Source organism: Micromys minutus (genome assembly GCF_963924665.1).
Source record: "Micromys minutus genome assembly, chromosome: 12".
NCBI classification, from domain to species: domain Eukaryota; kingdom Metazoa; phylum Chordata; class Mammalia; order Rodentia; family Muridae; genus Micromys; species Micromys minutus.
The window spans coordinates 42,116,717-42,139,585 of record NC_137981.1 but is presented as its reverse complement, the minus strand read 5'-3'; the positions used below and the strand labels follow the sequence as shown (position 1 = coordinate 42,139,585).

General features: G+C 38.8%; 1 protein-coding gene across 1 annotated transcript; it reads left to right on the top strand.

The window, feature by feature from the left end:
* Positions 1–2,156: 2,156 nt before the first annotated feature.
* SERPINB10 (serpin family B member 10) lies at positions 2,157–22,373 on the top strand (the record flags this gene model as incomplete). Its single annotated transcript, XM_080925883.1, has 8 exons — positions 2,157–2,190; positions 5,372–5,548; positions 7,842–7,907; positions 8,335–8,472; positions 10,366–10,483; positions 12,135–12,277; positions 14,692–14,847; positions 21,969–22,373. Exons 2-8 carry the CDS (start codon positions 5,381–5,383, stop codon positions 22,371–22,373), a joined length of 1,194 nt encoding a protein of 397 aa, XP_080782009.1. The 5' UTR covers positions 2,157–2,190; positions 5,372–5,380.
* Positions 22,374–22,869: the final 496 nt, after the last annotated feature.

The window sequence follows — 22,869 nt, the reverse complement described above, 5'->3', positions numbered from 1 at the left end:
ACATCTCTTCCAACAAGGCCTTCTAATCCTTCATCAACTAGGGACTAAGCATGCAAACTTATGAGCCTGTATGGCCAATCTTATTCAAAGCACCACAGACTTGTAGAAAAATTAGTCAGAGTCCCTTTCCCATAGCAAAAAAGACAAAGTACCAATTCGGAACAGTTTATGGCAGAGTCCTTTGAGGCATCCTTTGAAGGAAACAGAATTTTTTTGAAAACAATGCAATGTAGGCGAACATGGTAGAGACCTGATAATCAGAGTAGGTTCCCTTATAGGGAGATAAAAGAGCAGAACTCTTATTTCTGGACCAGGTCAAACTTAAAAGAGAAGGTATTCAGCTGAAGCAGTGGAGAAACACTCCCATCAGAAGCTGAGCACACTAGTGTCATGTCTTAGGCTTCCAACCTCTAGTACCATGAGGACCAATGTCCTTGTTTTCCCTGCTAATATGGTCTAAACATGACTATTGTGTGACGAGAGGAGCAGCTCTACTTACACCCCAACTCCTTGTGCTTTCTGTTCTTATTATCCTACCTTACTAGTGACATGTTTAATGCCATATGTACATACACAATAAACAACAATGACAAAACAAAATTATCACAATAAAGCCAATATTATTACTTCATATTTTCTCTTAGCTATTGATCCTGTGACTTCACATATACTAGAAGAGTGATCTATCAGTGAGCTTCAACCCAGTCTATGTTTTTTGAAGCAGGGACTAATGAAGTTGCCCACGCTGGCCTTTAATCATCTCCTCCTTCTGCTGTGACCACCTGAATAGTTCACATTAGAGGTCTGTACCACCAGGGCCTAGTACTAGCTATTTTTTGCCCTAATAGGAAACAAAATAACACACAACCATGAATTAAGTGATATAGGCAATACATTTTAAGCAGGAAGTTTAATTAAGTAGGAAAAGAAATATAGAGAAGCTTTAGGGAGAAAGAAAACACTTTTGTCTTGTGACTTTTGCAAAGTTGAACAAATTGGCTCATTCAGCAGAATCTTGATATAAATGTGTTTATATATCTAGATATCACTAGATAATCAACATAAGTAGCATAAACTACTGGAACAAGCCTTCTAGCTGAGCAGGGAAGAGCCCTCATTAGCCTGCTGAGCTGCTGTCAGTCAAAGCCGGTGGTCTATCTATCTGGGGCCTCCGCACAGTGCATTCAGCTAAAAATACAGCTGGAAATGGATAATTGTATCAGCTCTTTACAGGCTCAGTAGGCACATCAAATTTCCTACCACAAGTTTTATTCACTTGTGCAAGCCAGAGCGACGCTCCACCGTGGTCTTCAGAGTGGTCTTCAGTTTACCAGAAGAGCTGTATACACTCATGAAAAGTGAAACCATCAATGCCCTTTGGTCCTCTGAGCTATTTTTAGTGTTCCCATTACTATCTTGATTCTCATCACCATTCCTCCACATGCCTAAAAGTAATACTGATGCTCTCTTGGTTTTTTTTTTTTTTTTTCTATATGATAAATTAAAAAAAGTAGCTGCTTGAAGGCTAGTGAGAAAAGCAGAAAATGGTGAACAATATCCCACCTAACAAAGATATTTAAAGCACTAAGGGAGGTTTTGTTTCTGTTGATAAAGGAATTGACCCTGATCCAAGTCACACCCTGGGTTTTGTTCCAGTGTTGCAAGAAAAGCAGAACTAGGCCTGTGTGTTTCTTACCGAGCACTTTAGAGGATGCCTTAACAATCAGCAACAAGTTATGCACTGATGATGTTTTCAATTTTATGCCCCATTACAATTCCACTTGAAACTGTCCCCCTTTTTTTTTCTTAGAAACATACCGGTAGAATCTTTATTAATTGCTGTTAGTTGGCAACCTGCAGGAGGGATTTAGTTTGGAATGTATGAGTCACACTTTGTCAGAATTCACGTCTCTGCATGAAGTCCTGCATGGAAAATGTTGGTAATTAATAATTCAGGCAAGAACTCAGCTGTCTACCTCTCTGAGTTATTTGAAGCTTTGGCCAAGATAATCTTGAAAAGGGAACAGTGTTCTGGTTTGTGAAAGTGAATCGAGGGTGGGGCTCAGAAGAAGGAGGGGCTACATTTTTTTTTTTTTTAAGTTTCTTCAGTTAAAAGTTACCTAACTCTTTAGCCACACTCTTTTACTAAAGGAACAATTTGTCAAGTTTGCTCCAGGAGAGGGAAATAAGGTATTGTAAATATTTCTTTGATCAAAAATGTTTATGGTTTTGTTATTGTAACACCTATCAAATTATCAATACCTTGTCTAAAAACTCAGGATAATGGGGAAGGTTGCATTATTCTAACTTTTTTTTTTCCTGAACAAGTCAGATACTTAACATTGAACTGGTTTAAAGTTTGTTTGACTAAGAGGAAGACATTCATTTCAGGAAACCTTTGACTGTTCTGGGAGTTGTGAGAAACCTGGGCAGATTTTTTCAGTCATGCCGATTTGCCAGCTACATGAGCTGCATCTGCCAATTTAACAAAGGGAAATGAAGAATTCTTAAGATAATTGAGTGCCACTCCTTATAACCTTTTATATAGGTTTGCCTGACAGTGTGAAATTGATACATGGTGCGAATGGCTTGTTCATGCCCTCTCCGTAACCCGTCTCTCCGCTTGTCAGCATGCTTTGTGCCTGTGTTCCTTTCCCTGCTGTAGGAAACATGAGACTCTGAGCACATCTTACTCTTCAGGACCACTCCGACATAAGAGCTCTCTCAGAAAATGGTTCTGGCAAGTAAAGAAATGCTGGGAAGCAATGACATTGTCATATTCTGTTCCAAACAGATTCATAATGTAAGATTCAGAATTGTCCTCAGAGAGGACAAGCAAGAGATCTTAGGTATTTTTCAGGGGACAAAGAATAAGGATGTCCCCTCTTGTCACATCCTCAACTTCTTTCTCATCCCCATTTTAAACTCCTTCTGTTGGCTCTACATTATTCAATCTTGCTCTTTCCATCAAAATCCTACAGACCATTAGCTGCACTGACCATGAGATTTGTATTTTATAGTAAAGAGAACAGAGATGCACTTTTCAGAATCCTTAGTCAGCCCATTTAACTTCTTTGGTCCTGAGGTTGTAGAAGATTAAATGGAAATGTTGGACTACTTTGGTTTTAGGGTTCTGTCCAAGCTGTTATGCTAGATGTGTGCTTATTTATAATGGTGGATTTTATAACCACTTTTTTACTTTCTTAATGTCATCAGTGTATATAGCTATTATTATATATAATATTTTATGTATTATTCATACTTCTAAAATTTTTAAAATAAAAAATCACTTTGTAAGTGATATAGTAAGGGCTTGGCAAATAGTTAAATCTATAAAGTTCTTGGCATTATAAGCATACAGACCTGAGGTTGATCCCCAGAACTCATGTAAAGAGGTAGGCATGGTAATTTCCATTTATGATCTCAGTGCTAAAGTCATGGAGTCAGATAAATCCTTGAGACTTGGTTGTCAGACAGACTAACTTATCCCAAAATCTCAGGCCAGTGACACACCTTGTCTCAAAAAAGAATAGTGGGTATCTCATGAGAAACAACTGAAGATTGTTCTATAGCTCTATATGTATGTATACCCACACATACATACACACACATGTATGTATAACACATACACACATGGGGGAGATAAAGACAGACAAACAGAAAGAAACACAGATGCAGAGAGAAAGAGAATATGAAACAGTAATCTGATTACTCAGTATTTATATCTAAATTTTTTGAATAAATTCTCATCTTAGAATTTTATAACTTTCAGGAATTATTTTTGACTATTGGGTTAGGTGATAGTTTAAAAGTTTCTTACAGTTGTTTTAAAACATGAGTGTTGTTAGAGAGGCTTCTTGCTTTTACTTTCTAGATTTAACTTTATACATTACTGCTGGTATTAATAAGACTGAAGATAAGTGGATATTAACTATTTGCAAGAAGATATTCATTTTATTAGAGGAACATTAGATTTTCAGAAATCTAGTATAAATAAATTCCATTTTTAGCATAATCTACATGTTGAGATAAAAAATCTACCAGCCCTAAGATGTTGCTTGCTCTCTACCCTTGTGGGTTTGCCACAGAGCCAGACATTTGTTTTTCCTGTGAATATACCTCATGGGTTTTACAAATATAAACTGTGTAATCAAAGTGTGAGATGAAGGAATATGGTCTTGAAGGAAGTAGAGTTTCTTATAAGATGGTGTCCTTTGGAGCTGAAGTACTGGCAAATTTTCAAGGCTTTATGAAAGTGTAAAGTAACCACACAACAGGAAGGGGTTTTATCTTTTCAAAGGTCATTCACATGGCCTCCTCAAGATATTTCACCATGGGTACAAACCACATCCTGGGTGTGGCCCTGAGTCTGGAAAGCTGTGTGATCAAATATACCTTAATGGGTAGGAAGGATTTCAACAAAATCACAGTAAGAACAAAGCAATGTTGTAACCAAAATCCATGGGCACCTGGTCTTGATTCCAGTTTTGACCACAGAGAATACTTTTGACTTTCCAGAAGCCTTTGTTGTAAATTTCTTAGTAAGAATTGGGATGTTAGGACAAGACTCAACTTCTCACAATGTGAGTACCTACAGAAGGTCCCAGGCTTAGGCATTCATCAATTCATATCAATCATTTAATAGATCTGAAAACTATCTGAGAACAATAACCATTAAGTTATTTTAAATTAAAGTTCCAGAGCAATTAAATGTGTATTTTAGAAGAAGAATATAATATAGCAAAGTGGAAATTTTTGAGTTCCCTTGTTAAAGAAAAGTGAATAACAAAAAAGATAGAAATTACTCAGTTTCTTATAAACATTTTTCATTTAATTGGGCAGAGTATCAAATTAAGGTAAATAATACATAGTGTACCCAAAACGGTATACATTATATGTAAGGAACGAAAAGGTACCTATAAGTAACTATTCAAGGTAAAGTGCTGAACTATATGCTATTAGGTATATAAGACAATATATGAAGAAAATATTCTCAAGGAGCTTGGGAGGCTATGCAGAAGCTTAAGGGTAATAAATGTCCAGAGAATGGAAAAACTCTGTTATGGTACTTATCTGTCAACTGTTCAGAATCTAGCTGTTCCTTGTGGCACATAGAACAAAACTTAGAAATAAATCTCATACATTCTTTGTTTTTTTTTTTTTTTTTTTGTTTTTTTTTTTTTTTTTTTTTTTTTTTTTTTTTTTTAGTTTAGGATATAAGAAATGGTAGTGGTATGTGAATTTGAATTTTGTTAAAATCAAATCAGTTCCTATGCATATAGCTGAATCTCTGGACAGACACTTTTACAAAAGCTAAATTAAAAGGAAAAGATTTGACACTTGTATGTTCTCTGTCTTATCATCTTTATAGGTTTGCCCAATGGCCTCGCTAGCAGTATCCATCAACCAGTTTGCTCTGGAGTTTAGCAAAAAGCTGGCTGAATCTGCTGAGGGTAGAAACATCTTCTTTTCCCCCTGGGGCATCTCAACTTCTTTAGCTATGGTGTATTTGGGTACCAAAGGCACTACTGCAGCCCAGATGTCCCAGGTCAGTGAAAACCCATCATCCCCCATTGTATAAAAGTTAAATGGTATGTTTGTCTTGTTTTGTTTTTAGTTTGTTTGTTTAATTTCAGTTGGGTCCTGAAAATTTCGTAGGCCACATTTTACAATATCTCTCAAAACACTTAGAGAGATATTTATACTGCACCATAAAATGATGTCCGGAGAAATCCATTTGAAATTGTTGGGGCCAATCTCTGTAAGTTCAAGGTAAGCCTGGTCTTAAATATCAAGTTCCAGATCTAAATAAATAGTTAGAACTACACAGTGACATCTTCTCTCAACAGCAAGACATCTGTTTATTGAAAAATTCTTTAAGAACTTATCTTCTCCAGAAAAAAAGAGATAAATGATGAGGTCAGACATTTTAGTTTGGCACTAGCCAGTTTGATTTTGATGATAAACTTGCTTTTAAATATTTGAACTTTAAGTAGGAGAACTATTCAGCATCCCTGTGATAGAGAAAATCCAAGAAGTCTAGCTGTGTATAGTGGCACACTGCTGTAATCCCAGCAGAAGGACAGCCATGAGTTCTAGACCAGGCTGCAGAACACAGTGAATTCTATGCCAGCCCAGAAATACAAGGAAGTACCCTATCCCAAACAAAATAACAACAAGAGAATTCTGTTCCCATGCTTTGTTTGGTCACATCTGTATTTGAACCACAGTTGCCTGTTGGAATCTAAAGAGTTCAGAGATTGCACTAAAACAGGAAAATGCTCTTGTTATAAGCTTTCCCAAAGTGCATTTTACAACACACACACACACACACACACACACACACACACACACACACACACAGGAGTGGGGAGAGAGATGGCAAAACAGCCATATGTATGTACATGTGTAATCAGGTATATAAATGAATACAACTAAATAATAATTTGTTAATTTGTATATAAGGCTTAGCTACAGGTACATTCTTAGGTGTATTCTGTTTCGAGTCCCTTTTACATGAAATCTATGCCTGGGTAATTCTTGTCTTAGCTGTAACTTTTACTGACTTCAGTTGCAGTGAGTCTAATGAACTTGCTATGCATGAAATTACCCTAGGAAAGGTAGCCCTTACTTTATTACTATGAGTCAATACATCTTGTGGTAGGATGTACTTACTGCTCTTGCAGCCTGGGTCCAGGATGTTACACTGTGGCATACTTTAGGGGAAGCAGAAGAACCACATCCTTCCTGCTAGCTTCCAAATGAAATGCTGGCATAAGCCTGAAGGTTATGCACATGTAACCTTGTTATTATAGCTGCATTACTTCTGACACTAGATGTCTAGAGGCTTTCAACCTGGGGCATATGCAAATTCACCAAACTCTGGTACTTGGTACACACAAATCTCATTAGATCCCGCATCTGGAGGCTGGGTCACCAAGGTTGTTTTTTCTCTATTTCAGGCACAGTCATAGCTCTTGGCTATTTTACCTGTGCTTCTGACCAAACCGCTAGAAAACAGAGTTCCCACAACACTTTCATTAATCTCAATTAATTTTCCTGTGTGGCTCACAAAACTCTGGAGATGCTTATCTATTGGCTCTTCATAAAGAATACCACAAAGGATGTGGATGAATGCATGGGTAAGGTAATATATGGAGGACAGAGGCTCACAGATTTTAAAGGGAAGCAGGTACAAAAAGGCCAGAAGAAAATTTATGCATGGTGTACAAACATTGTTCGCTTGGGTACCCTTATGTTATTCTAACTACTTTGGAAATAAGGAAGATCATGGAAATTAGGATCAGTAGATAATTATATGAATTAGAGACCGGATATTATATATAACAAATCATACCACTTCTAAATTTCTATAGACTAAATTTTTTAAGTTTACATATGTGGGGTCCTAGTTCTAACACAGTTGTCAGAAAACCCAGGATTTACTTTCTTTACCCATGAATATCGTCCTACATGTAGAGCACATATTTTTCTCTGTATTTAGGTTCTAACCTTAGTGGATTTTCTATTTTGTCACTTATCTTTCCTTTCAAAATATCATTGAGCAACAGATGAAAAAACGGAGAATTTTACCTCAGAGTATTTTTAACATTGCCACAATAAATCCGTGAGCAACTTCAAGTAAAAACTTTTATAACGCTTCATTGAGAGAGCTTCTAAGTGACCTTGTTGGCATCACAAGAAGTCAGTCAGAGCCTCCTGGTTGAGTTATGAAGTCTTCTGTGGTTGAGGGTATTACTAATTCATATTTACAGATATGCCATGTCATATGTGTAGTTCTCTGTAAATTATATTTACTTGCATTTTTAATGAAATTACAGGTACTTCAATTTGGCTGCACCCAAGACTTCAAATCTGGCCCTGATAGTGAAAAGAAAAGGAAAATGGTATTTTCATGTTTTTTATCCATTTGTCACTTGTGAAGGGCTTATTTCTAACAGATTATTTTGTGGTCAGTTCAAGAAATTAACTTCTTAAAGCTTTTATTGGAAACACTAAATATAGTAGAATATATTTGAGAATCCAGAGCGCCTGTGCTTTGTCAGAATTGTGTTTCCTTCCTGTCTTATCTCCCTTTTTATCCTTTTCAAGAGTTTTTTCTACTTTCAAAGTCCTTCTTGTCTGCCATTGTATGCTATGAATGAAGTTCCTTCATTAAATTCTTATATCAGCCACATAGAAGAAAATACTTTTATCTATTTTGAATAAATTGTTTTCACCTTTTACTTGCTATATATCAAATGATTTCATTTAACTCCAGATTGCTCATATATATTTTTTCAACATTTTTTTCTAATCCTTGCTCTTTTAAAGGAATCTAACTCAGTCAAGACTAAAGAAATACAGTCCTATTTCCAGACCCTTGCTGCAGAAATCCTCAAGCCCGGAAATTCTTATGTACTTAAAACAGCTAATAGGATATATGGGGAGAAAACATATCCATTTCATAATGTGAGTATAAATGTCTTTTTTTGGTTAGTGAGGAAAATCGAGGTAGGCATGAACCAACAAGAAAATACACATTTATCTAGGGTCCCCCAGAAAAGTTTCAATGTGACCAGTATTTCCTGGTAAGCAACCCTTTTACAGTAACCTGTGAATACCAAGTTTTGAGGAAAACTGTAATGGGTCTGACATAGGTCTGGCTCATGGCCTCATAGACAAGGGTACCTTGGGCTAATTTATTTCACAAGAAAACACAGAGTGATAAAGCATATACTTGTGTATACATATATAGTTATAGCATAGTAGGGTAGGTCTGAAGGATCCAAAAATGGTGTCCTTCCCAGGACTGTGGCTGGAAGCTGTTCCTGGAAACAGAGCTGTCTTTGGAATAAGAAGAGAGGAACATTCACCCATCAGGATTTTAGATATTTTGTCAACATTCCTCCATTGCTAATGGTTAACATCTGACCAATGGAAACGTCGGTGTCTCTGTCTTATTAAGACTCAAGAGAGAACAGTCAGTCATTTTTCTATCTTAAGTTTGTGCATCAAACCCTTTGAAAAAAAATCAAAAAGCATAGTGAACTCAGGCATGTAAGGGTTAAAGAGCAAGGGAGTTAGACAGGACAGATGAGACGTAGGTATCCTGTAGTTTCAAGCATCTTATGGCTACCCACATCAGAGAGTTCTTGGGAATTCAGAGCCTTGGGCTGTGTTGATTCTGAATCTACAAAACCATCCAGGTATAGCCTTAAAGACTCTCTCATTATAGCCAGGCTTTTGGGCTCCTACTTGACTCATAGCCAAGAAAGTTGAGCTTAGTAGCACTCAGTTAAAAACAAAGGGGATACGGGCATTTGCCCATCTTGTTATGAGTCCACGGGTAAATTAATAGGGAGTAGTGACTCATATTGGGGTAAGGGCATTTTTGTTTTAGTTTTGCTGGTTCTTAAATTCCCTTGTGGACCGCACAGCCTTTTGGGGTAATAGGACTTACTCTCTGGACTCTTTTATTCTTACTAGTCCTCCAAGAAATAAGCGAACTAAGGGACTAATACAGTAGCTCCTGGGGAAAAGAAACCACATTCCCAGGGCAGGTGCTGCAGCAGGTACAACCTCAGTTACTGTCAGCTATGAGAAGAGCCATAGGGTGCAACATCGTAGCTCCCAAGGCAGAGGCCAGGCTCACTCAAAACCCTTGGTGAGGCTTTGATCTCACTTCCAGGTCAGTTGTCTGGCAGAATGTAGTCTGCTTCAGGCTGCTCTAAGTTCCTGGGAGTTTGGAAACTTGTGGACCCAAGAGTTTTTGCTGTGCTCTTATGTCTCCCACAGAAAGCCACTCCCAGGTCTGAAAATCCTTCGGCTACTGGGTAACCCCTTGTGACTTATAGTCTCCTCTTTTCATTAGACTTCAAGTTCCATGCCTGAAGAAAACAAAAAACAAAGCATCCATGCAAGTAAGCTTATACAGATTGAGCAGGATGTGTTTATATATTTAAGAATATATACGTATATACATATATGTACATGCACATATACATATACCTTAATAAAAAGTATAGGCCATGAGTTTGAAAGAGATCAAAAAGTATATGAGAAGGCTTGGAAAGAGAAAAAGAAGGAAGTAAATAATGCAATTATAATATATATATTTAAAAGTAGTCAAGAAGCAGGTACCCAGTACCATGAGTTGGCAGATTTTTTTCTGTACCTGTAGTTCAATATGTCTAGTTAGTTTTGAAGGAGACTAAATTTTCATTCTGACCCTTACCTGGAATGAAGAAATAGACATGGTATGGGTGGAGTGCAAGCCTGCGGTTGTCCCCCTTAATGATATTTTTGTTTAAAATAATGTATACAAAACTAATTTCTCAGTTTGGTATCTTAACTGTCTTTCAGAAATATTTGGAGGACATGAGAACATACTTTTGTGCAGAACCACAGTCTGTTAACTTTGTCAAGGCTTCTGGACAGATCAGGAAGGATATCAACTCCTGGGTTGGAAGCCAGACTGGGGGTAAGCTGTTGCCCAGGGCTCAGCCAACGGCTTGCTCTAAGCTTCAACATATTTGTATGATATTGTGCCATGAATGCCTATGTATTTCCTTAGTGGAACTGTGGGACACATGTTAAATATTCAGAACTTTTGTCCTATGTCTACCTCTAAGTTTTAGATTGGTAGCCTTCCCAGTAAGTCCTGTCTAAAATGTAGAATGGACTGACTGTTTAGAGTAAAAGAAACTATAAAGAAATTACATCTAAGTGTACTTGAGATCCTTTTGTGGTTTCTGGTGGGGAGGAGCAGTTTGGAAGTTATGGGGGAAGCTGGAGGTGTTTTAATTAGAACAACTGATAATGTTGAATGTAGCTGGTTAAGAGCATTTCATTGTCCAGTTTCTAAAGTTTAACAATAATGTAGTAAGCTGGGCTCATAAAGTCTTCCCACTGGAGACCGAGTCAGAGAGATAATGAGTCTAGGGCCTGCTTAGGCTCTGTGTTAAGTTCTCCACACTAGACTTGGGCTGCATAAACAGGCTTTTTGTCAGACATACAAAGAAACAAATAAGCTAGCTAACTAAACCAATATTTGCCATCAATAATTTTATTAATGTGACAAATCACGCAGAGGCAACTATCCCTTCCCTATTATCTATTGCTAGGAGAAAAGTATATTTTGCAGGAAGTTATGTAATTCAACATTTATACGAAGTTCACATTTTATTTTCCTAGTTAACCATATTGTTTGCAAATAATAACTTGTGTCTCACCATTGTGTAACCAACACATTTCATATTCTTGCGCTGGTTGATGAATTAGCATTTTGGAACAAAGGTTAAGTGAGAGTAACCCTCGAAGCCTACCGACACGGCCACGTAACTCTTTACTGAGGCTGTAAAATGACCAGTACCACTGAAGTTAGGGTACTTTTTATCCAGGAATTCTTCATAGCTATTGAGAAAAAGTGTGCTACTGTTGTGAACTGGTTCTATAGCTATTTGCGTTAATCTGACTGCCAACATTACAGGAGAACCAGCACATCTGCCTGTAAAATACTGAGTGTCTCTACCCCAGTTGGCATTGGTTGGCCGGCGGCCAATGGCAGAGCAGAAAGACAGAGGCGGGACTTTAAATTTCCTGCGCAAGGGAGCAGGAAGGAAAGGGAGGTTTTAGAATCGCCCCTGTGGGAAACAGAGGGACCAGGAGAGAAAGCATCCAGCCATGTAACTCAGAAGCAGAAGCAGAAACAGTTCTGGGGGCCACTTCCAGGATTGGGTGTTGGGTAACAAAAGTGACCCAGCCTTTGAGCTGCTTAGGGCATATTAAACAAAAGGCTGTGTGTTGCTTGCTTGCTTGTGTGTGTGTGTGTGTGTGTGTGTGTGTGTGTGTGTGCGTGCACGTGTCTTTCCTTCAGGAATCCAGAGCATTTTGGTGGACAGTTGTAAAAAACCTGTGGGAGTTCAGATCAAATTAACAATTTACAGCTTCATACTACTTAATCATAAATCGTTCCATTCCGGAATAGCTGCGAACAAAATTTTAAAAGAAAACGTTTCGTTTCCTGAAAAAAAAAATAAAATAAAAAAAGAAAGAAAGAATCTAATCTAAGTTCAATCTAATCTATCGTATATATTCCAGTAGTCATTTTGAGACCTGTCCTGCTCTCGTAGGTAAAATTCCAAATCTCCTCCCGGATGAGTCAGTAAGCAACAAGACCAAGATGGTTCTGGTGAATGCTCTTTATTTCAAAGGGACCTGGGAACATCAGTTCTCTGTGCAAAACACAACTGAAAAGCCTTTCAGAATAAACAAGGTAAGAGGTGGCCGAAAGGCACTTTGGATTTTCATATGACCTTGCAAAAGCAAAATATTCTATATTAAATCTATTTTCTTTTCTAATATCTTCCTATACCCTTACTCTAATTAGGGAAGGGAAGGTGCGGGACAGAGTTCTCTGTTCCCATTGACCTGAAACTTAGTATTTCCTTGATTTTCTCTGAAGACAGGTTATTTGCATACTTTATCAGTTCATGCTGCTGATCATGGAGGAGCCCAGTGGAGTGGGTTTTATATTTATTTCCCAGTTGAGAATTAGAAGTAACTAAGTAAGTGGAGGTATGTCTGAGCTAAACTTCAAAAACCAGATTACCACACAATAAGTTCTATTGTTTCTATTAATTTAATTTTAGCAAAGTGTATGTGTATAAAGGAGGCATGTTGATACAGAGTTAGAGATAGATCTGAGAGATTCCAAGGGCTTTCAGCTTACCATCACCAGGGCAAAAATCCCTCAGATTAAACAACTTGAAAGAAGAAAAGATGGTAGCTCACAATTTTAGAGCTCTAGTTCATGGTCAGCTATCCCTGCAGAACATTAATGCAGAAAGTCAATAACAAAGCAGTTGCTTACTTTATGGTACAGAAGAGGTAGGGAGATGGGGGGAGAGAGAGAGAGAGAGAGAGAGAGAGAGAGAGAGAGAGAGAGAGAGAGAGAGAGACAGAGACAGAGACAGAGAGACAGAGAGAGAGAGAGAAAGAGACGGGGGAGGGAGAGAGACGGGGGAGGGAGGGAGAGAGATTTGTCTTAGTCTTAGTTAGGGTTTCTATTGCTATAAAAGAGATACCATGACCAAAGCAACTTTTAAAAAGGACAACATTTCATTGGGAGTAGTTTATAGCTTTAGAGGTTCAATCCATTATCATCATAACAGGAAGCATGGCAGTGTGCAGGCAGACATGGTGAGAGAGGAACTGAAAGCCCTACATCTTCTTCTGAAAGCAACAAGGAAAGAGAATGCCTCTTCTGAAAGCAGCAGGAGGAGGATCTCTTCATCCCTGGGAGGAACTTGAGCACTAGGAGTCTTCAAAGTCGACCTACACAGTAACATACTTCCTCCAACAAGGCCACACCTCCTAACAGTACCACTTCCCATGAGACAAGCATATTCAAACCACAATGTGGGGAGATGGATATACAGATGGACAGACAGACAGACTGAGGTCAATACTCCAGTGATACAACTTCCTCACTAAGTCCCAGCATCAGCAGCTCCTAGCATCCATGCAGCATCACCAGCTAGCAACTGAGACATGTCAATGGAAACATATGACCTTTCAAATTTATGACCCAAAGAACTGCAGGCCAGAATGTGGCTAAACCAAAATGTCAGGATTGTTGTGTCATTATCTCCCCTCACTGAATTTCTTCTATCATTTTTCTCTCTGGCTGAACTCTAGGTTTTGTTTCTGTTTGTTTGTTTTCTAGACCACAATGGCCATAGATAGCTACCCACAGTAGCTCTTTTACTCTGGAAAATAGGTTGATAAGATTAATTTTTAATTTCTAGAGAGAGAACATTATAACACCTCAAAGCTTGCTGACATAGGTATCATTTTGAACAGTGAGATCCAAAGAGGACTCTACTTGGTGACATTGTCTGTGCACCCTGGGAGCCATCACTTTACTACAATTGATGGCCTGGTTACAAGGCTTTATCAGCTTAAGGATAAGGCCTTCTGATTAACCTCAGCTCCACATATAATATGTAAATCCTATTATCTATAGCAATCGATTGCAAAAAGTTTTTTTTGTGCCTTCATTGGCAGTTGATTTTGTTGAAAAATGCTTCACATGGGTCTGGAGAGCTGGCTTAGCAGTTAAGAGTTCTTGCTGTTCTTTCAGGTGACTAGGTTTTGATTCCTAACACCCATGTGGGGAAGCTCAAAACTACCTGTAACTCCAACTCCAGGGAATCTGATGCCTCTTCTGGTCTGTGTCAGTACTTGTACACATAACAGAAGTCCTCTATCTGACAATTTTGTTACAAGTATTTCTTTCTAATCTATTGCATGCTTTTCATTTTGAATGCACTTCAGTTTTTTACAGTTGATACTGAAAATACTTCCTAGGTTTGTCAAATATTTGTGTGTAAAATGACCCATAGTTTCTGGGGGTCATTAGTACTTTTATGGTTTTTACTCATTTCTTCCTTTATGCACTTAGTAGAATCAATCCACTTAATGTAGCATAACCACATTGCCTGGTAGATGATGAGACAGAACTCTTTTATTTCACTCCCATTGATGTGATTAGTAGAACTTTTCAGAAGCTACATTGGGAAAAATTAGTGTGTATCAGAAGATTGCTAGTTTTGCTGAAGTGTGAGATGAAAGGACACCGTGGGTGACTGGATGAAGAACCTGTGATGTTATTGTTTCCTTTTGCAGACCACAAGCAAACCTGTGCAAATGATGTCAATGAAACAGAGTCTTCAAGTCTTCCACATTGAGGAGCTGCAAACCATAGGCCTTCAACTCCACTACCAGAACCGTGACCTCAGCCTTTTTCTTCTGCTTCCAGAAGAAGTGGACGGCCTGGAACAGGTAGATACATCTGTCTGTCTCATATAAAATGAATTCTGTATTTGCTGCTATGCTTTAGAGAGAAAATCATGAGGACTTCTCCCTGCTGAAGTTAAATTTCTGCATGGGAATATAGCCTTTGGGTCTGATATAACATTGCTTGTACTTTATGCAATTCTATAAAGTTAATACTACTACTTGTTTTTAGAAAGCTTAGGTAACTATAGACACCTATAGAACAGGGGGTACATATATGCCACATGAACACAGATATGGAGATGTTAATGACAAATTGGGATTACACATTGAGTTGTCTTGGGTCTTCTCAGGTTGTCAGAAACTACTCATTTCAAGATTTACTTTTATTTTGAATTAATAACTTTTAAAAAACTATTTTATTGATTCTTTGTGAGTTTCACATTATGTACCACAGTTTACTCATCTCTCTATCCCCTTATATCTGCTTTTGCAACTTTCCCCCAAAATTACACACACACACACACACACACACACACACACACAGCAAACAAGAAGAAAACAAAAGTGAGAAAAAGATTTCACTGTGGAAGCTGCACTGTGTCACAGTGTGACCCATTGTATATCCTTCTGTCCACATATCTTTACTTGCAAATGCTCATTGCAGTGAGTCACTAGTTTGGGTTGAGATCTCTGACTTGTACAACACCATTAATTTTGCCTCCTCACCCAGACGTCTCCTGGTTTTCCTATTCTTTCCCTGTGTCATGGAGACCCTGCAGCTTTGCATCATCAGTAATGGCCCGTTCACATGTCCCAGCTATTCTAAGATAATACAGATTTTGAAGTGAGCCATCTCGGAGTTCTGGTTCTCACTTATCCTCACCAGTAGGATGAGCTCTCCAGGACTGCTCCTTCTGGGCCACCCAATGCTGTCATCAGCAGGAGGCAGGGTCAGGCCTGGTTCACCCACACTCATGCCTCCAGAGCCAGCTCCACTATGCCGTCCATTCAAGGCTCAGGGCCCACTCATTCATTTTCTGTATCCACGAGGGGGTAGGCCAGCTCTCCTGCTCTCAGCCCCTGGGCTGACTCACCTATGCCTTTGTCATGAGGGCCAGTTCCACTGGGTTGCCCAGGTGAGCTGCAGGAACTGCTCTCCCAAGTGAGTCGGCTACTGATGGGGGAGGGCTAGCTTACCGTCTCTCATGAGCTCAGGGCCAATTTTCCTGACAGCTGCAGGTTGTGAGGAGTGAGCAGAGGAGAGGGAGATAGGACATTACATACACCCCCCAACAGCACCTCATGCCAGATGATCAGTGGGAGAAGATTCCCCATGCCCTGTCCTAAGGCAATCTCACCCACTTCCCCTTGACAATGATCAGCACTACCCAGGCAAGGGGTAGCTCAGTTCTGAATAGTGCAGTAAGTGAGGGCCAGGGCCAGCTCAACAGCTCTCATGACCCTGGGATCTGCTCTTCTCAAGGCTGTACAGGTGGTGAGGGACGAAGGGGCAGAAGGCATCACCCCTCTGCCCAGGCTGCTCAAGTCCGGTCAGGGAAATGGCAGGGCCAGCTCTCCCAGGCTCTCCAGTACCCCTTGACCAGCTCTCCTGCATCCCTCCTCAATAGCCAGCTCTATGTTCTGTACAGATAAGTGCGGGGCACACTCTCCCAATGCTTCAGCTCCTGAGAGGCAAGGCCAGCTTACCTGATTTCAGGACCCAAGGGTCTGGGCTCCTGACTGCCTCTGGAAGTGAGGGATGCAGAGAGGGGAGGAGAGGCATCACCCACATGTGCTCACTACCCTAATACAGTAGGGTGGGGTGGTTAGCTCTACCACACTTATAACCTCAGTGTTGGCTCACCCACACCAGCTGGCCACCAGGGCCAACTCCACTGTGCTGCCTGAGTGAGGCTCAGGTCCTGCTCTCCTGAGTGGTGCTGGTGGCGCTGCTGGTGAGAAATGGTGCCAGCTGCTGGCTGGTTGCTGGGTGACATTCTTCATCTGTGCCAGGTGTTGTAGTAACAAGATGTATCGATGACCTATGCTTTGTGCTGGAGGGCTTGTCTGAACGTAGTGTGGCAATCTAAAGGTCTCTGTCTTCCTCCTCCCACACTGTGCTACGTGGATTGGATTTGATTTAATTTTTATGAGTTCTAGGCATAAGCCAAGCTTTGTCACCAAGCCAGGCAAAAACCAAGGACTAGGAAAAAGAAAGGACTGACATCTTTTATGCCTTGACTCATATAAGAACAATGCCACCAACAAGATGTTTCTTTGTCCCTTGCCATGGGGTAGAGGGGAGATAATGTTTTATTATATTAAACAAAGCAAAATGTTCTCATGGTTCTGTTTGTAGACAAAAAATAATTTTTTAAACATGAGGCACAATAATAAATAGATCAAACAAATACAGTCACATGATTTTAAAATTTTATATAATTTTATTATAGATTGATGACCATTTCCTCATAATGTGTCATTTGATGTGTCAGCAGTTGGAAGCTAGTAATCTAGACCAGGTACAACCATTGGAACCCTGGCATTTAATTGCCAAGCAGGACCAAGCACCTTGTAACTAGATTGAGGACACTAGTTGCCCACTGCTTGTGGAGATTAAGTGTTTACCTACAGAAAAAAATAACTCATGGAAACCTGGAAGCCATACTAAATGCATAAAAGGCTTTCATGTTCAATAACCCTTGTTTGTGTCAGAGGGCAGCACTACTTCTGTTTATGGAAGTAAGTTGCAGACCCTCTTCAGATTAATATATACAAAAACTGTAGGATGGATTAACTCCCTTTTTGGTGTCTTAGATCACACAGGGCTCTTCTGTACTAAGTAGGATTTTTAGGTAGAACTACTTCTCAGACGCAAATGAATCACCATAATTTATTTTATTTTATTATTTTATGTGTAAGAGTATTTTGTCTGCATGTATGTCTGAACACTATGCGCATGTAGAGTCTGTAGTGACTACAAGAATACATTCGATGTGTTAAAACTGGAGATATATAGACAGCTGTAAGCCACCATGAAGATGATTGGATAAGAATCTGGATCCCCTGATGTCTAGGGATGTTGAGCATTTATTGAGGTGCTTCCCAGCCATTCGGTATTCCTCAGCTGAGAATTTTTTGTTTAGCTGTGTACCCTGCTTTTAATAGGAATATTTGATTCTCTGGAGTCTAACATCTTGATCTCTTTGTATATTGGATATTAGCCCTCTACCAGATGTAAATTGGTAATGATTTTTCCCCAATCTGTTGGCTGCTGTTTTTACTTATTGAAGGTGTCCTTCGCCTTACAGAAGTTTTACAATTTTATGAGGTCCCACTTGTTGATTCTTGATCTTAGAGCATATGCCATTGGTGTTCTCTTCAGAAAAATTTCCCCTGTGCCTATGTGTTCTAAGCTCTGCCCAACTTTCTCTTCTATTATTTTCAGTGTACCTGTTTTGTTTTGGGTTTTGTTAGCTATAAGTCCTTCTTTTCTTTTTTAGACTTTTTAGATATTCTCTGTATTTACATTTCAGATGTTATTTCATTTTCTTCAATCCCATCCCCCGTCTCCCTTCCATTGCCTCCATGAAGGTGCTCCCTCTCCCAACCACCTTCTCCCACCCCAGTGTCTTGGCATTCCCCTACACTTCGAAAACGAGCCTTCACTGGACCAAGGGCCTCTCCTCCCATTGATGACAGAGAATGTTATCATCTGCAACATATGGGGCCATGGGTCTCTTCATGAGAACTTATTAGTTGGTGTTTTAGTTTCTGGGAGCTGTGGTGGGTTTGGTTAGTCAGGTTTTACATGGAGATCTTTGATCCACTTGAACTTGAGCTTTGTACAAAGAGATACAGTAAGTCTATTTGCATTCTTCTACATGCTGACTTCCAGTTGAACCAGCACCATTTGTTGAAAATGCTCCTTTTTTTCCCCCCCATTGGATGGTTTTAGCTCCTTTTTCAAAGATCAAGTGACCATAGGTACATGGGTTCATTTCTGGGTCTTCAATTCTATTCCATTGACATACCTGCCTGTCTGTGCACCAATACCATGCACTTTTTATCACAATTGATTTGTAAAACAGCTTAAGGTCAGAGATGGTGATTCCCCCAGAAGTTCTTTTATTGCTGAGGATCATTTTTGATATTCTGGTATTTTTATTATTCCAAATGAATTTGCAAATTGCTCTTTATTCTATGAAGGAATTGATTAGGAATTTTGAGAAGCACCTAAAGAAATATTCAGCATCCTTAGTTACCAGGGAAATGCAGATCAAACAATACTGAGATTTTACCTCACACCAGTCAGGATAGCTAAGACCAAAACTCAGGTGACAGCTAATGTTGGCAAGGATGTGGAGAAAGAGGAACACATCTCCTTTGTTGGTGGGATTGCAAGGTAGTACAACCACTCTGAAAGTCAATCTGGTAGTTCCTCAAAAATTGGATATAATGCTACCTGAGGACCCAGCTATGCTACTCCTGGGCTTGTACCCAAGAGATTCTCCAATATATAACAAGGACACATGCTGCACCATGCTTATAGCAGCCTTATTTATAATAACCAGAAGCTGGAAACAACCCAGATATCCTTCAACAGAGGAATGGGTACAGAAATTGTGGTACATTTACGCAATGTAGTACTACTCAGCTATTGAAAACAATGACTGTAAAATTCCTAGGCAAATTGAAGGAACTAGAAAGTATCATCCTGAGTGTGGTAACCCAGTAAAAAAAGAACACACATGGCATGCACACACTGATAAGTGGATATTAGCCCATAAGCTCAACTTACCCAAGAAACAACTCACAGACCATATGAAGCTCAAGAAGATGGAAGACCAAAATGTGAATGTTTTAGTCCTTCTTAGAAAGGAGAAAAAAATACTCACTGGAGAAGATATAGGGGCAAAGAGTAAAGCAAGACTGAAGAAAAGGTCATCCAGAGACTGCTTCACCTAGAAATTCTTCCCATACGCAGCCAGCAAACCCAGATACTATTGCTGATGCCAAGAAGTTTTTGGTGACAGGAGCCTGATATGACACTTTCCTGTAAGGCTCTGACAGAACCTTACTGATAAAAATGAGTATGCCATCAGACTGAGCACAGGGACGCCAATGGAGAAGCTAGAGAAAGGACTGAAGAAGCTGAGGGGTATAAAACCCCATACAAAGAACAACATTATCAACCAACCAAACCTCCCATAGCTTCCAGGGACTACAACACCAACCAATGAGTACACATGGAGGCACCAATGTAACAGGATGGCATGGTCTGACATCAATAGGAGGAGAAGCTTTTGGTCCTATGGAAGGTCCTTTTTTGGAGTGTAGGAAAAGAGATAACATTAGAAATGTAAATATATGAAACATTCAATAAAAAGGAAAAAAAGAGGACACAAGTGGGAGAGTAGAGGGACTGAATCTGTGGGAAAGGATAGGAGGAGAAGGAACGAGTAAAAATTGAGATCTATTGAATCACATTGTCAAAATATAATAAAATATATTATTTAAACAAAACACACAAAGAATACAAATCCACTAGAAGAGAAACTAGTACTCTGAACCACATGGGCATCCTCCAGTTTTCAAATTAATTTTTTGAATCACTTGTACTTATTTCTGTATATAATTGTATTTTATTTATATAATTATACATATGGTGTGTTGCACAACTTTTTAAAAAATATTTTTAATCAAATAATTTTCAGGAGAAAAGGACCTCTCCCCATACCATCTCCATTTACACTGTTTGTCCTACTAAGTCTCATCTACCTTGTGTCTGAGCAACTATATACTCAAATGGAACATTACCCTCTCTTGCAATAGATCTCCTGTCTTTCTTTGCCTGTTCTCTAATTTTTCATATGTACTATGCTCTTAATGTTGGTAAGCTTTCATGGCTCTGCTAGTATACAGAAAAGATTTTTATATTGTTCTTTAAAATGTGTATAACTAGACAGGATGGTAATGGTAACATTTGTGTAGACTGATAACCATTACAGTCATAACAGGCAGCTTCTCTGGAATTCAGGGTCCTGAGATGAAGATATTGCAACATTATTAATGTATACCATTTGCAACTTTGTCACAGCCAATACTTAGTTATAACTCTCAAATGAACAGAAGTGTATGCTTTGGTGCAAAAATATTAATAAAATGTCAAATCCTATATACATTTACAAATAGTCCTATGCACACATTCATACATTATTCTTGGAACTTTCAAATTATTAAGGGCAGTTGAGGTATCCTATGCCCAATATAAAAATGTAGTCATAAATGTTGGAGTTTTTCTTTTCCCCACTTTTAATTCATTCTTGCCATCATTTATAATATTGTGATTATAAAATATAGGCATTTTATTTTTTTCTGAGATTTTTGTTTTCAATGAGCTGTTTTCAATGAACTGTGTTCAATGTTAGAAAAATGAGTAGTTTGGAGGCTATGTTACTGAAATTTACTCCTAAAAGAAATCTCTTATGGGAGATGTTGATTTTGGTCTTCATTTCAGTCCATGCTATGAAGCATGCTGTGGCAGAGCAGCTTACATCATAGTGGGCAGGAAACAATAACCAGAGGAGACCATAGAAAGGTACAGACATGAAGGACATGCTTCCTTCCTTCAGCCAGGCACTGCCTTCCATAGTTCTGTCACCTCTGATTAGTCTACTCAGAGTCATTCATGAACAAATTTACATGTTTGTTGTGTTGGAGTCTTCATGATCTAATTCTCTGAAGAAACGCCCTCACTGACACAAACAGCTGTATGCTTAACTAATCTGTTAGTAGCTTCTAATCTAATCAGCTTGACAGGACAGACTCATACATCTCTTAACATGCAACTTACACCACAGTATATGGTTCCTGTAAAAAAATATCCAAGTGGTTGATTTTTTTCTAGGGTATTTTAGTTTACTTGACACCTTGTGTACTATGGTAAAAATAGTTCCCTTTCAAAACAAAGTCTAATTCTTATGTTTATAACTGCAAAGCGGAGACTCAGTAGTTAGACAGTAGAAAGTGCTCAACACTTAACCAATGGACTTCCAAATGTGAGTTTTGCTGCCCTAGGCAGAGAAAGTGATGGTACTCTCCTTGATGGCCTATTTTTTTCTCTCTGATTTGTTAACTGTTTCTGGGTTCTGATCCTGCAGCTGGAGAGAGTCATCACCTATGAAAAGCTGGATAAATGGACCAGCGAAAACATGATGGACACATTCGATGTGCAGCTGTACCTCCCCAAGTTCAAGATGGAGGAGAGTTATGATCTCAAGTCAGTCCTGAGAGATATGGGGATGACTGACGCTTTTAGCCAGAGTAAAGCTGATTTCTCGAACATGTCTTCAGAAAGAAACCTGTTTTTGTCCAATGTTTTCCATAAGACTTTTGTGGAAATAAATGAAGAAGGCACAGAGGCTGCAGCTGGCACTGGAAGTGAAGTCGGTTTTCGAATTAAGGCACCTTCCATTGAATTAAATGTAGATCATCCATTTCTATTTTTCATCAGGCACAACAAAACCAAAAGCATTCTTTTTTATGGAAGATTCTGCTCCCCTTAAACTCCGCATTTCTCATCTAATTAAAACATCTTGTAGTAACAAACAAACAAACAAAAATTCATATTATGAAATGGAAAATCAGACATCACAAAATCAGTCCATAGTCTATACACATTTCATGCTTGCATGTTAATAAAGGACCCTTCAGAAAACATGTTCCTGTGATTCTGTCATGTCTGTTTATTTGTTTATTTATTTATTTATTTATTTATTTATTCATTTATTACCACTTGCATACCATTTTATTTTAGGGTGACTTTTATTTATGTTGCAGAAGTTCTGTTTGTAAATGCCAGAGCTTACTTACTGAACCAAGGTTTTCTGATATAATTGATGGGAATAAAAACCAGGCCAGGTTGAAGGAAGACTGAGGTGGAGACAAATTTATCAAAAGTCATTACACTTTTTATAACCAAATACAATAGTGATTTCCATTAAGGATACAATTGTAGTTGTCAGGACACAATAATGTTTACAAGCTATACAGGCACATAAG